The sequence below is a fragment of the Dendrobates tinctorius genome, unplaced genomic scaffold, assembly GCF_039654945.1.
Source record: "Dendrobates tinctorius isolate UK_male_01 unplaced genomic scaffold, ASM3965494v1 ptg000113l, whole genome shotgun sequence".
NCBI lineage: Eukaryota > Metazoa > Chordata > Amphibia > Anura > Dendrobatidae > Dendrobates > Dendrobates tinctorius.
In genome coordinates, this window is record NW_027361781.1 from 15,687,943 (window position 1) to 15,703,853 (window position 15,911).

Here is a 15,911-nt window from a genome sequence, read left to right on the forward strand (position 1 = left end):
TTTTTTTTTTTTTTTTTTGACCCCCCACAGCTCTGGTCACTACTGAGCATGTACATAAAGTGCAGCACAGATTCATCTCCACTCCGACTCCACAGCGCTGGTCACTACTGAGCATGTGCATAAAGTGCAGCACAGATTCATCTCCACTCCGACTCCACAGCACTGGTCACTACTGAGCATGTACATAAAGGGCAGCACAGATTCATCTCCACTCCGACCCCACAGCACTGGTCACTACTGAGCATGTGCATAACGTGCAGCACAGATTCATCTCCACTCCGACTCCACAGCACTGGTCACTACTGAGCATGTACATAAAGGGCAGCACAGATTCATCTCCACTCCGACTCCACAGCACTGGTCACTACTGAGCATGTACATAAAGTGCAGCACAGATTGATCTCAACTCCAACCCAACAGCACTGGTCACTATTGAGCATGTGCATAAAGTGCAGCACAGAGTCATCTCATCTATGACCCCACAGCACTGGTCACTACTGAGCATGTGCATAAAGTGCAGCACAGATTCATCTCAACTCCAACCCAACAGCACTGGTCACTACTGAGCATGTGCATAAAGTAAAACGAAAAAAGTGGTTTGGTACCGTGTTAGCCAGTAGAAAAAAAATATATAAAGTGCTCTCAGTGAGAGAAACAAAATAGGAATCTTGTGGGTATGATACCTTTTAATGGCTAACAAATAATAGTGAATGTTGTTACAAAGCAGCCTGATGAAGGGACATAAGCAGTCCCGAAAGCTTGCTTTGTAACAACATTCACTATTATTTGTTAGCCATTAAAAGGTATCATACCCACAAGATTCCTATTTTGTTTCTCTCACTGAGAGCACTTTATACTGTATATTTTTTTGTGCATAAAGTGCAGCACAAATTCATCTCCACTAAAAGCTGTGATCCTTGGATCAGGGACAGAACATATATTTATAGGACATTTCATAACTTTCCCAAATTATTATGAAACATTTACAGCACATCCTGCATTGTACTACTGTGCCAAACTTATTATATATTTTTGCAGTCTGTCCATTTTATACCGACATCACAGCCCTGCTAAAGGGAATAAATATATTGGTTGCCTTCTGATGCATCCTTGTTTTCTTATCATTGGGAAGGCTCAGTCTTCAGTCTCTTCATGAATCGTGGCATTTTGGGCTCCTGTAAATGTGGAGACGAGTAATCATGATGTTGTTATTTACTAGAGTCCTCTCCTGGTGTGACTGATGTGAAGATTGAGGAGAAGCCTCCTGCTGAGCGTCACACTTTGGTCTCTTGGGAGCAGGTGAGCGAGATCATACAGCATAACCAATGGAAATGCATTACTTATCCTTTACTATACTCCAGAGATAAAATAAGTGTATCGGTCTTGGATACTGTATAAATAAGGCACACTCACCTCTGAGCAGCATATTCCTGTTGTGTAACTAAAGAAGGAGCCTACAGAAAAAGGAGCAGAACTTTGTAAATGCATGACATTACAGCCAATTTGCTGACTTGTAAGGGTATGTGCACACGCTGCGGATTCTGCTGCGGATCCGCAGCGGTTTTGGCCCTGCGGATCCGCAGCAGAATTAGCTGCGGTGTACAGCAGGGCTGTGGAATCGGTAAGCCACAGTTGCGACTCCGACTCCTGGATTTTATCAGACTCCGGCTCCGACTCCGGCTCCGACTCCGGCTCCTTCATAAATGGCCAATTCATAACAACAAATTTACTGTTGTAAAATATTAAACATCGTGCTTATTCAGTTTCTCACCATCATATAAGTAATCAGACCAATTAGAGCAAAAACTACATTTATTAGAATACAATTAGAATATAGCAAATAACTTTTATAAACTTTTCTAAACTGTAAGTAAATATGCAATAAACACTTTTATGCAGTTAATAAGAAGAAATCTATAAATTTGTCCTCAGAAAAAGTATTGCCACTGTCAGATCCTCCTTCATGGATGCCCTTAAATCTGATCTAATTATTTTGAGAGCAGAGAACAACCTCTCTACACTAACTTGTGTTGGTGGCAAAGCAGTAACCACTCTGGCAACATCTCTGACAATGTCAGGATACAGAGGAATCGCTTGTTGCACTGTTATTTTTGATGAACGGTCAAATTTCTCAATTTCTTTTAGTGCACATGAAAAATTCTGCTGAAATGTACTGGCTGTGTTCCTTGATGGGGATGACTCTTCTTCTATGCGGGAACGCTTTGCACGGTCCTTGTGATCCAAATATTTTTCGAAATTAAATTCTTCATCAGTTGATGATGAGGGTGAAGATGTGGCAGGACGACCAAATTCTTCTTGTTCCTCCTGACTGTTCTGCAACCCTTTCATCCTTACTGCTATTTCAAACAGAGCTTCTTTTCCTTTACTTAGCTGTTGATCATCTAGAAGAATCCGATGCATTGGGTCTACATAAACAGCTGCCAAAAGAATGTTATTTTGTAATAGTAGCTCCTCTCTCCGTTTCATTGATGTAGCAATGCCACTTGCAATTAACCCTCCTCTTTGGGACAGGCGAAACATCAGGTTCTTCCATTCCTTTAAGAAAATACCTGGAGTTAAGTCCTCTGCTTGTAATTTTTTAGTCACTGTAAATGGGTGCTCTAGCAATTTTTCCAGCTCAGTCACCTGATTCCACTGACTTTCATTTAGCGTCAGTTGAGGGTTAGCCATGTCTACAAGAAAGGTTTTCAGTTCAACCAAGCGCTGAATCATTAAGTAAGTACTGCCCCATCGTGTGGCTTGATCAATAATTGCCCCTTTTCCAGCACGTCTCTTCAAAATTGAGTCAACTTTAGGGGTTCTGGCAACAGTAGCCAATTTTCTCACCTTGCCAATCAGTGCAGCAGCATGTCCTTCTTGCAGACTGTCTCTTATAGCCAGCTGTAGCGTATGCACAACACAGCGCATGTGATGAATGAAAGAACATATTGACACAGTTTCAACAAGATCATCTAAACTATCATGTTGCTGTTCATCTGAAGCAACTTGAGTTTGCTCCTCAGTTACAATACTGTGTTCCTCTATTTCAAACATTTCTGTGTCTGTGGACCCAGAATGTTCATCTAGCTGCTGGTCACCATCATTACTCTCATTCATTAGCTTAATAGTACTTATCATATTTGAAGCATTGTCAGTTACGACAGAAAGAACTTGCTCTTTTTTAAGTTCATAGTCTTGCAGAACCTTTTCCACCAAGACCTGGAGAAACTCACTGGTCTGATGAGCTTTGGTGTCTTTTACTGCCAATGTCTTGGTAACTATTTCATTTTTGTCACAAACAAATCGGACATTGATGGCAAAATAGTTCACTCTGTGACGTGTGCAGGCATCCATTTTAAGAAACAGAAAGCGTCCCTTGAGAGTTTTTTTAAGTTCTTTCTTTTGTTTAAAAGCTTCTTCGATTACTAATTTTCTAATTCTCTCTCTCTCTCCAGAGAAACACCAAGCTTGCGGGCCATTTCCCCATTCAGACACATAAAAGCTGGTCGTGAAAATAATGAAATAGGCACACTATCCTTTACAACAAGCTCTATGATCTGTTTTTTAAATGTATCTACTGTCATTGTCACAGTAACTTTGTCACTGACAAAATATCTTGCAACTGATGTCTGCAAAGTTCTCTGCTCCTTTGTTTGGCTGGAAGAGCTGGGCACTGGTTCATTGGTTTGGATGCAGTCTTTCTCATCCACTGCTTTCAGTACTTCTGGATGAAAGCGCTGTAAATGTCTCTTTAGATTAGAAGCTCTGGTAGGAGCATTTTTATCTTTGCCTGAATATGCACTCATCTTGGCTTCACAGCATTTGTTTTCGTCTGGATCATTTGTCATACACTGACAGACATAATGTTTTCTATCTTGAGTGATGGTGAAATGTTCAAATACAGCTGATTTAATGTGATGCTTCTTTGACATTCTCAGGTTTTTAATTCTGCATTCACAATCCAAATGACAATTGTTTTTCCTAAAAACAATTGTACAAAATTATTGCCAGGTCATACAACTGATATAGTGGTCAGTAATACTGTTATTATTCCTCATGTACTCACAGTTAACTGATGCAAAGTTTGTTGAAAGGATAATACTTCTTACAGTCTTCCTCTTCTGAGTAGCAGGCAGCTGTGAGATGCTTGGAAGACGCACACCTAGTATGATCTAGTCTAGAGGAGGAGCTTTACTACTAAGAATTTGCAACACATTTTCACTTTCAGTTTCATACATTGTAAGTAGGGGGGTTGGGGCAGCATGAGGTTAACCAAGTATAAGATTAGATAAGGGCAGTGGAGAACAGTGACACACAAGAAGTAAGAAATGTCTGTATCTCAAACAGAACTGCTTATCACTGTTGTTCATAGTTTGATAGAACATATATATTTGAGTAACATTTATAAAATTCATATGAAAGTTCAATTATGAAATATTAATACATTTTTTTTTAAGCTGGAGTCGGAGTCGGTACATTTCTACCGACTCCGACTCCAACCAAAACTAACTCCGACTCCACGACTCCGACTCCACAGCCCTGGTGTACAGTACCATTATTTTCTATGGAAAATGAAAACCACTGTGCAGACGGTGCGGAATTTTCCACGCGGTTTTTGCTGCGGTTTCCAATCTGCAGAAAGAATTGACTTGTCATTCTTTTCTGCGGATTCCGCTGCGGTTTGCCATCTCCTCCATTGTAGAGATGATAAACCGCAGGGCAAAACCGCAGGTTAATCCGCAGATAAACCGCAGGTCTTTTGACCTGCGGATTTTGCAAAATCCACAGACCAATCCGCAGCGTGTGCACATAGCCTTCAACAGAGGCGGAAAAACTATGCAAATTGATTATCTAATAAAACAATGCAAGTTGGCCTCATCACCATTCTTCCCCTTTAACTGTGAATGCTGGCTTGGGGGACATTTGTTAACTATAAAAAGGGTAGATACCTCCATAGACAGAGATTCAGCTAAGACATCCAAACATTCAAAGAACTAGAGACTCTCTACAGGACAGCAGCCAAGACATCATGGCTCCATCACGAGGGACACAGATGTGTCATTCTACAGGATGCCAGTTTAGGCGACCACAGCCCCGCCTAGAAGGTTACAGATATACTCCATTGACCATTACAAATTCCATGGATACATTTGGGCGTACTCAGGATTTGGACCCACCGGTCGCCTGAGCCCCATGGATATATTTGTGGGGGCCAGGAATGAGACCTGCCGGTCACCTGGCTCCATGGGGATGATCAGAGAAGCCAGATTGTGACCCTCTGGTCAACGGACCTTGTACCTCAATGGACTGTCATCTTCTCAAGCTTGTCGTTACCTCCTCTCTGTGCGTGCCACAGGTGGGGTATTCAGCAGAAGGTTGACACTCTGTAATGTGCACCATCTTTGGTATTTTGCTGGGACTGTTCTATGTCTTATCTGCCTGTTTTGTGGTTCAATAAAGTATTGCCACACTGTTCTACCCTCACCCTGCATTACACTCACAATAAAAAGAAGGGAAGCGTTCAGTGGGATGATCCCTGGTCCATTCGGTTTCGGCTAGCGGACCAGGGCACCCGCTAACCCCCCGTGTCTTCACACCCATCTCTACTTATAATCACAAATGACCTCAACACAGTATGATGCCCCAACTGTGATCCCAATTCAGCCTTCTGCACAGTATAATGGGCTCCACATAGTCCACCATACAGTATAATGGGCCCCACATAGTGGTTTATACAGTGTAGTGGTCCCACATACTCCTCCAAACAGTATAATGGGCTCCACATAGTCCTCCATACACTATAATGGGCTCCATATAGTCCTTCATACAGAATAATGGGCCCCACAAGGTCCTCCATACAGAATAATGGGCCCCACGTAGTGCTCCGTACGGTATAATGGTTCCCACAAAGTCCTCTATACAGTATAATGAGCGCCACATGGTCCTCCATACAGTATAATGAGCTCCACATGGTCCTCCATACAGTATAATGAGCGCCACATGGTCCTCCATACAGTATAATGAGCGCCACATGGTCCTCCGTACACTATAAGGGGCCCGACATAGTCCTCCATACAGTATAATGAGCGCCACATGGTCCTCCATACAGTATAATGAGCGCCACATGGTCCTCCATACAGTATAATGAGCGCCACATGGTCCTCCGTACACTATAAGGGGCCCGACATAGTCCTCCATACAGTATAATGAGCGCCACATGGTCCTCCATACAGTATAATGAGCGCCACATGGTCCTCCGTACACTATAAGGGGCCCAACATAGTCCTCCATACGGTATAATGGGCTCTACAAAGTCTTCTATAACGGGTGGGCCGTGCTGGCATCGCTGGTCAAATATAATCACCCTGTGGGCCAGATTCACCCTGTGGGCCAGAGTTTGATGTGTGATGTAAATGGACGCTTACACTCTGTGTCCGTGCCCGAATCACCTATGATACCCCCCTTCTCCAGGAGAAGTTCTGAGTTTATAAAACACTAATCCCATTCATTTCTGCAGAATTCAAGCTGATGGCCACGTGCATCGGATATCATCTGTTCCATCAGGGTTTTTTTTTCTATTACGTTTATTTTTTTGGTTGATTAAAAAACTTTGTAAATGGATTCCTTTACCATCTTTCTCTTCAGTACGGATGAGCGGCATGTCAGTGGATGCAACTGTATGGTGTAAAATCTACCACAAGGTGGCAGTAGTGGATCAGGTTCATTACGGACAGATGGTTTTCTGTTACAGTGTGCAATCCTAAGTGTATAATTCGGTGCAGGTGAGCAAAGAAAACTAGACTCTGAACCTGCAAAACAAAAGTGAGATTATAGGGTTATGTAACCCATTGTGTAACCAGCCGTGTGAGTCAGTCACACAGCGAGACGACCAAGAGCGCAGGCAGACCTCACTAAATCTGCCTACCATTATTCAGGAGTTATCTTAAAGGGGTTATCGGATGTACAAAACCTTTTTGCATGTTCCCTGTTTGGGAGTCAGTAGAGCGGAGGTCCCCATTCAGGATCCGCATCGTATTGCTGAGTGGAGAAGGTCACAAAAAGCATCTGCCGTCCTGCCTGCATTGCACATACAACCTATTAGTCTGTATGGAGACCGTGTTTTACAATTACTTAAACCCCTGCTCCCACCTCTCCCCGCTGCAATGTGTGTCCTATACTCACACTCCCCAGGTCCAGTGTTGAGTCTCTGCCACTGCCAGGTGTCACATCAACAATGCTGCTGCCTATACCTGAGCTCAGTTGCTCGGACTAAGTAGACAGCACTAGCCGCTGACCTCAACGATTTGTCTGCAGCGCTGCTGACTTGACATCAGCACTGCAGACAATAACGGGCATTGGGAGCAGCGGTGATGACTCAGCACTGGACCCAAGGAGGGTGAGTAAAACGCACCACAACTGGGGAAGAGGGGTCAACCTTTTTACAGAAAAATTGTATTTTATAATCCATGAACTTACACTGCTGATCATGCGTCACAGTGTGCAGGCATTACTGCTGTAATAATGATTGCCTGCCTTTTTCTTGTCTAGAAATACTCCTGTATGTTACCGGAAGATCTGAAGAACTTCTATCTGATGACCAATGGCTTCCGCATGTCCTGGTCTGTGAAGCTGGACGGTGCGTCTTCTCCTCTGTTCAGTGCGTCTACTCCTCTGCTCCGCGCGTCTACTCCTCTGCTCCGCGCGTCTACTCCTCTGCTCCGCGCGTCTACTCCTCTGCTCCGCGCGTCTACTGCTCTGCTCTGCGAGTCTACTCCTCTGCTCCGTTCGTCTACTCCTCTGTTCCATTCGTCGTGCTCCCGGCCATAGTTTTGGAGAATTATTGATTTTTTTTTTTTTTTTTTTTTTTTTTTTTTTGAGTCAATATCTAGATTTCTTTTCCCTTTTCCCGCTGACAGATAACCCAGTTCAAGTTGGCTCGATGGTAATCAATAGCATTTCCAATCTGATTCACTTAAAAGGATCCTCATCCTACTCACTGCCCAATTCCCCGACCCTCGCAGACCTGGATGATGACTCTGACGAGGAAGGTACAGAAACTAATGGTTATGTGGATTCTCTCTTGGCTCCAGGGTTGGGGATCCTTTGCCACCTCTGATAAGTTCTTGCAGAATCTTGATACTTGGCAGTCACTACACACACAGCAAAACAGACCAAACCAATAAACAATGTGCATGACGTGAAAATAAAGACATGTTACTTTATTGAAGTTCAGAAATGCATAAAACTGCTTGTATAAAAAAGGGGAAAAAAAAAAAAAAAAGTACACAACCACTAAAAAAAGAGAGGTGGGTGAGACAAATGTGCTGCTGAATGATTAAATAAGACAAATGATACAAAAACAGGGTTTTTTGGTTGCTTACCGTAAAATCTGTTTCTCGGAGCCTTCGTTGGGGGACACAGGAACCATGGGTGTATGTTGCTGCCACTAGGAGGCTGACACTGTGCACATAAAAAAGTTATCTCCTTCTCCGCAGTATACACCCCACCGACTAGCGCTCGATTAATCAGTTAGTGAGAAAGCAGTAGGAGAAGCAATAGAATAGAGAACAAACAGACAACTCAACTGTAACCATAATACACAGAACAAATAACAGACGTTTAAACATGGGAGGGTGCTGTGTCCCCCAATGAAGGCTCCGAGAAACAGATTTTATGCTAAGCAACCAAAATCCTGTTTTCTCCATCGCTTCATTGGGGGACACAGGAACCATGGGACGTCCCAAAGCAGTCCCTGGGGAGGGAAAAGCAAACTTCCATTAGGTCAGCAGACTCACCACCGCCACCTGCAAGATCCTTCTTCCTAGGCTGGCGTCCGCCGAAGCGTAGGTGTGGACCCTGTAAAATTTTGCAAACATGTGGACAGAAGACCAGGTTGCAGCCTTACAAAGCTGCAGCGCAGAAGCTCTGTGGTGCATCGCCCAGGAAGCACCCACTGCCTGGGTGGAGTGAGCCTTAACCCCAGGAGGGGGCACTCTGTTCTTGACCCGGTAAGCCTCTAAGATTGCCGATCTAATCCAGCGAGCAATAGACGCCTTGGAGGCCGGCAGGCCTTTTTGCGCACCATCTGGGATGACGGAAAGGGAGTCTGTCTTCCGGAACGCATCAGTTCTAGCCAAATAGACCCTCGTCGCCCTGACCAGGTCTAGTTTGTTCAAGGAGCATTCCCAGGGATGAATTGGAGCCGGGCAAAAAGAAGGTACCTAATCATCCAGGTGAAGAAATCAGGACGTCCATAAGAAAACCCCCTTAGTGGACATCTGTGTCTCCATCGACCGACAGGCTCTGGTGGGCGAGTGGGTGGGAGACGGGCGCCAGGATCGGTCTGGGTCGCCTGGACATGCATCCGTGTTAGGGGCTCTTGATCCTGCCGGGTAGACATATGAGGATACGGGGTGGCAGTACACGCCGTACTCATAGTCTCTTTGTGGGAGTACAGATGTGACTATTCACTCTGTATCCCTCCGGAAACCTGAAAGGGAACGACGCACACTGAGGTAGATAAGGGTCTAATGAAAGACCCGTGTCCACCTCCTACTGACACTAAGCTAAACTGATTAATCAAGTGCCAGTCGGTGGGGTGTACACTGCGGAGGAGGAGCTAACTTTTTTATGTGCATGGTGTCAGCCTCCTAGTGGCAGCAGCATACACCCATGGTTCCTGTGTTGCCCAATGAAAAGATGGAGAAACAGTATTTGGTTTATGGATCGCAAAGCCAGCAAAATGTAGATAAGAGGAAAGAGAGGACTTGCCTGAAAAAGTTGTAAAATTGAAAAACCAACCCGCAACAAATAAAGATAAGCAACACATTAAAGTCTAAAAAAAGAAATGGCATGCAAAGGATCACAAACCAACACACACGCTGGTGCATGTTTCGCCAATTGCCTCACCTGGGGTTGTTGTTGGCTGTGTGTCCCTTCTTCCCTTTTCTCTTTTTCTCTCGTGTCTGATGTCAAAACAACTGAAACATGCAGTAACCAATCAAATGTTATTAATAACACATATATCCAGAGGTCATTCACCGATACTAGGAGGAAGCCGGTGCATGCCCATGAAGGTCTTCTGTGCCAAGTAACAGATTCCATCCTGTCAAAGTGGGTTAAGGTACCAAACTCTATGCAGAAAAGCAATAGTCGCGTGGCTGGCGGCCTGGGCGTGCTGACAGACGTAGCCACATTTCATCCCACACAGCTGGGAATAGGATACTACAAACAAGATGGCTTCGTCACAACTGTTCCTCCACATACAATCCTTTTTCTCCAGACACTCACGGCCACATCATGTCCTATCCTGCTCTCACCTTCTAATGCTCTGTCTACTACTCCTTATTGCTGGCGACGTATCCCCAAATCCTGGCCCTCCTCAACACCTCCCTACACTCACTTCTACCACCCTGCCACGATCCTCTACACGTCTTTGCAACCATGATAACCTCATACCCATTCATCCAGCCCCCACGCCCTCAACCCCCTTACCTGGAGCCCTATGGAACGCACGCTCTGTCTGCAACAAGCTATCATTTATCCATGACCTCTTTATCACCAACAAACTCTCCTTCCTCGCCATCACTGAAACCTGGCTCACTCCCTCTGACACAGCCTCTCCAGCTGCGCTTTCCTATGCCGGATTCCATCTCTCTCACATCCCTCGCCCCAGCAACAAACGTGGTGGAGGAGTTGGCTTGCTCCTGTCTGATACCTGCTCCTTTACCCCAATTCCTTTGCCACCCTCCACTACTCTTCCCCCTCCAACCTCCAACTGGCTGTCATCTACCGCCCCCCAGAACTAGCCATCTCCACCTTTCTCGACCACTTCACCACCTGGCTACTCCATTTACTTTCTGCTGACATCCCCACCATCATCATGGGTGACTTCAACATCCCCATTGACACTTCCACCCCGGCTGCCTCTAAACTTCTATCACTCACGGCTTCCCTCGGCCTCACTCAATGGTCCTCTGCGGACACTCACAAAGATGGTCACACACTGGACCTTATCTTCACCTGTCTCTGTTCTCTCACTAATCTCAATAACTCACCCCTCCCCCTGTCTGACCACAACCTACTAACATTCTCCTCCCTCTCCTCTCCTACAGCGCAACTCCCGCTACATAAACTTGCTCACCCTCGCAGGAATCTCAAACACCTCAATTTACAATCACTCTCTGAATCGCTTCTCCCTCTTACAGACATAGCTTCCCTTCATGACACAGATGCTGCTGCCACCTTTTATAACGCCACAATAACAGCAACTCTTGATTCGGCTGCCCCCATCACGCAGAGCAAAACTCGAACAATCAACAGGCAGCCCTGGCTGACCAGCCTGACCAAAGAACTGAGACGGGTTTCCAGGGCCGCTGAGCGGAGATGGAAGAGAACCCATTCTACTGAGCACTTCAACGCATACAAGCAGTCCCTTGCCAGCTTTAAGTCCACGCTCTCTGCCGCAAAACAAACTTACTTCACATCTCTCATATCCTCAATTCTCTACTCCGTCCAACAGCACCTCCTCCCCCTCCTCTCATTTCTGCCGAAAACTTTGCCTCCTTTTTAAGCAGAAGATCGACACGATCAGACAAAACTTTGGCCCGCGGCCCCCAATGCCCGTTAGCCGCTCAGCCCTGTTCTGTAAAAGCCAGCTTCTCCACCATGACAGAAAATCAGCTCTCCACCCTTCTGTCAAGATCACACCTCACCACCTGTGCCCTCGACCCGCTCCCGTCCCACCTCATCCCTAACTTGGCCACAGTCCTCATCCCATCTCTAACACACCTTTTCAACCTTTCACTTACAAATGGTGTCTTTCCCTCATCCTTCAAACATGCCTCAATCACACCCACCCTCTAAAAGCCCTCCCTTGACCAATCCTCTGTGTCTAACTATCGCCCAATATCTCTTCTCTCTTACGCCTCAAAACTACTGGAACAGCATGTATATCTTGAACTGTCCTCCCACCTCTCCTCCTGTTCCCTCTTTGACCGGTTACAATCTGGCTTCCGACCGCATCACTCAACTGAAACTGCCCTAACTAAAGTCACTAACGACTTACTAACCGCCAAGAGCTAGCGACACTACTTCTCCTGGACCTGTCCTCTTCCTTCGACACCGTAGACCATTCCCTCCTACTACAGACTCTCTCATCTCTTGGCATCACAGACCTGGCCCTATCCTGGATCTCATCATACCTAACAGACCGAACATTTAGTGTCTTCCTCTCACACATCACCTCCTCTCCTCGCCCTCTGTCTGTCGGTGTTCCCCAAGGCTGTGTCGTAGGACCCCTACTATTCTCCATCTATACCTTCGGCTTGGAACAGCTCGTAGAATCCCACGGTTTGCAGTATCACCTCTATGCCAATGACACGCAGATCTACCTATCTGGACCCGACTTCGCCTCCTTACTGAATGAAATCCCACAATGTCTGTCTGCTATCTCAGCCTTCTTCTCTGCTCGCTTTCTCAAACTGAACATGGACAAATCGTAATTCATCATCTTTCCCCCATCTCACTCAACCCCTCCACCAGCCCTTTCCATCAATGTCAATGGCTGCTCTCTTTCCCCAGTCCCTTACGCTCGGTGCCTTGGGGTGATCCTTGACTCTGCGCTCTCTTTCAAACTACATATCCAAGCCCTCGCCGCCTCCTGCTGCCTCAAATTCAAAAATATTTCCCAGATCCACTCATTCCTCAACCACAAAAACACTAGTGCATGCTCTTACCATCTCCCGCCTCGACTACTGCAACCTCCTACTCTCTGGCCTCCCCTCTAGCACTCTGGCTCCGCTCCAGTTCATCCTACACTCTGCTGCCCGACTAATCCACCTGTCTCCCCGCTATTCCCCGGCCTCCCCCGTATGCCAGGCCCTTCACTGGCTTCCTATCGCCGAGAGGCTCCAATTCAAAACCCTAACCATGACATACAAAGCCATCCACAACCGGCCTCCTCCATACATCTGTGACATGGTCTCTAGGTACCTACCCGCGCGCAACCTTCGATCATCTCAAGATCTCCTTCTCTACTCCCCCCTTATCTCTTCTTCCCACAACCGCATACAATACTTCTCCCGTGCTTCCCCCATGCTCTGGAACTCCCTGCCGCAACACATCACACTCTTGCCATCAACGGAAACCTTCAAGAAGAACCTGAAGACTCACCTGTTCCGACAAGCCTACAGCCTGCAATGATCCTCGGTCTACTGAACCACAGCACGACCTGCTCTACCCTCTCCTACTGTATCCTCACCCACCCCTGTAGACTGTGAGCCCTCACGGGCAGGGTCCCCTCTCCTTATGTACTTGTGTGTCCCTTGTCTTACACATGTTTACTATACTTGTCTATATTTCCCCTTTTCACATGTAAAGCGCCATGGAATAAATGGCGCTATATAAATGCATAATAATATTAATGTAAATGCAAAATGGCACAACAATTAATTATGATTAAATGATAAAATGACGTGATCGCCAGTCACTTGACACTTTCTTTTGTGAATACGCTTTGGTCCCGTAACCCGCTTGAACATGATCTAACCTGTCGCGTGACGCTCCATGTCCTGTTGACGTTCCTGTCTGTTAGACTCTTTTCTCCTGATGTTTTTATCTATTTATGTACTCCTTCATCTTATGTGATCATTCAGCAGCACATTTAGAACTACACTAAGTGTAAAACTCAGTTTTGCCACATAAATAGCTTATTAATGTTTCTTTTCTTCTCCTTTCTTCCTTAAGGGCTCTCGGAAAAGCCACATTTTGATTCCCGGAACATGATCTTTGAGTTGGATTCTTGTGATGGAAATGGGAAAGTGTGTCTGGTTTACAAAAAACACGCAGCAGGTTGGCAGAGGCTTCATATTGTGTGTGTGGTATAACAGACGACCTGATCTCCACAGCGAGGGGGGCGATCGCTGGGGTTATTTTGTCATTGGACTGATGACAGATGATGAGCGCGTCCCATTGTAATGTCTCTGGTTGTTGTTTGTATACTGGTTGTGCTGGGACTTGTGCCTAATGCAACAGACCTGCGGTAACATGTGCCTCTCCAGAAACATAGGATGAGTGAGGTCAGTGCCGGAAGTCAGCTGTCACATGTAGTGCGCCCACTCTACTCAATGGTCTCTGTATCACTTATTGTAATCAGTTAGTGTTCATAGTCCCCTAATTAACTAGTGAGCAAATCACCCTGTGTAATGAGTGGACATCTGTATTGCCATGTATAATTGATCTTGCTTATATCTGTATGTAGTCTGGGAAGGTCTGCATCACCTTATAGTGATCCTTCAACTTAGCCACTGGACATCCTGGGTAGCGGCCGGACGTCTGCTCCGTCCCCGGGTAGCGGCCAGACGTCCGTGTGCCCCAAGAGGGACCTGCTGTGCCCCAATGGGGTGGCATGTAATGTAGCTATTCTAACATCTCATCGTATTTGAGAGATCCATGGTTACATAATGTATTATAACATTTGCCTACGAAGCAGTAAATTTGGGCTTGATCACACAGAATCTGGTCCTGTGTTCTTCTTCCACCAGGGCAGACGACATGTGAGCCTACCATCTGGTTCCTGGACCGTGCGCTCTTCTGGCATTTCCTTACAGACACATTTACGGCTTATTACCGCTTACTTCTGTGTCACCTGGGGCTACCACAGTGGCAGTACTCCTTCACCAGCTACGGACTGAGTCCAACTGCCAAGGTCTGCAGTCTCTTATCTCGCTGTGCAAAAAGTAATTTTGTCCTTAATGCAGAGATTAGAGCTTAGTATAATTCTACATGACGTCCTCACTGACATTACCTGTGTGGTCCTGGGCTACTGCCTGCATTATGCTCCAATTTACAGGAGCTTGTACTAGTATTTTTGCAATTTTGTAAACGTCACCTTTACACCAGGAACCGTACAGTAATTTGATGTGAGAAAAAGTAACTTCGCCAGCATGTTGTGTGTTTAACCACAAATGTATCTGCTTCCAGTAACAACTTACAATAGTGAGTGCAGCTCTTGAGTATAATTCAGGATGTAACTCAGGATCAGTAATGTATGTACACAGTGACTGCACCAGCAGAATAGTGAATGCAGCTCTGGAGTATAATACACAGGATGTAACTCAGGATCAGTAATGTAATGTATGTACACAGTGACTGCACCAGCAGAATAGTGAGTGCAGCTCTGGAGTATAATACACAGGATGTAACTCAGGATCAGTACAGGATCAGTAATGTTATGTATGTACACAGTGACTGCACCAGCAGAATAGTGAGTGCAGCTCTGGAGCATAATACAGGATGTAACTCAGGATCAGTACAGGATCAGTAATGTTATGTATGTACACAGTGACTGCACCAGCAGAATAGTGAGTGCAGCTCTGGAGTATAGTACAGGATATAACTCAGGATCAGTACAGGATCAGTAATGTAATGTATGTACACAGTAACTGCCCCAGCAGAATAGTGAGTGCAGCTCTGGGGTATAATACAGGATGTAACTCAGGATCAGTAATGTAATGTATGTACACAGTGACTGCACCAGCAGAATAGTGAGTGCAGCTCTGGAGTATAATACAGGATGTAACTCAGGATCAGTACCGGATCAGTAATGTATGTTCACAGTGACTGTACCAGCAGAATAGTGAGTGCAGCTCTGGAGTATAATACAGGATGTAACTCAGGATCAGTAATGTAATGTATGTACACAGTGACTGCACCTGCAGAATAGTGAGTGCAGCTCTGGAGTATAATACAGGGTGTTTTTTTTCAGTGGGACACAACTGTTTTTCCCGGTGATGGTGATAAAGCATCCTTTCCTCTTCTGTGTGCACAGTTGCTATACACTACTGTTCAAAAGTTTGGGGTCACCCAAAAAATTTTGTGTTTTCCATGAAAACTCATACTTTTATTAATCA

General features: G+C 45.5%; 1 protein-coding gene across 6 annotated transcripts in view; it reads left to right on the forward strand.

The window, feature by feature from the left end:
- TPGS2 (tubulin polyglutamylase complex subunit 2) overlaps positions 1-15,911 on the forward strand; it is a 67,453-nt gene that overhangs the window by 21,451 nt on the left and 30,091 nt on the right. For 3 of the 6 annotated variants that reach the window (XR_012234850.1, XR_012234848.1, XM_073589801.1), the window contains exons 3-7: positions 1,220-1,299; positions 7,549-7,636; positions 7,917-8,048; positions 13,747-13,851; positions 14,544-14,738. Coding sequence is in view for 3 of the 6 variants with exons in the window: in XM_073589801.1 (XP_073445902.1) it covers positions 1,220-1,299; positions 7,549-7,636; positions 7,917-8,048; positions 13,747-13,851; positions 14,544-14,738 (600 nt within the window). In the remaining 3 variants the exon portion in view is untranslated. The remainder of the gene's footprint in view (positions 1-1,219; positions 1,300-7,548; positions 7,637-7,916; positions 8,049-13,746; positions 13,852-14,543; positions 14,739-15,911) is intronic. The other 3 variants (XM_073589802.1, XM_073589800.1, XR_012234849.1) reach the window with 2 other exon arrangements.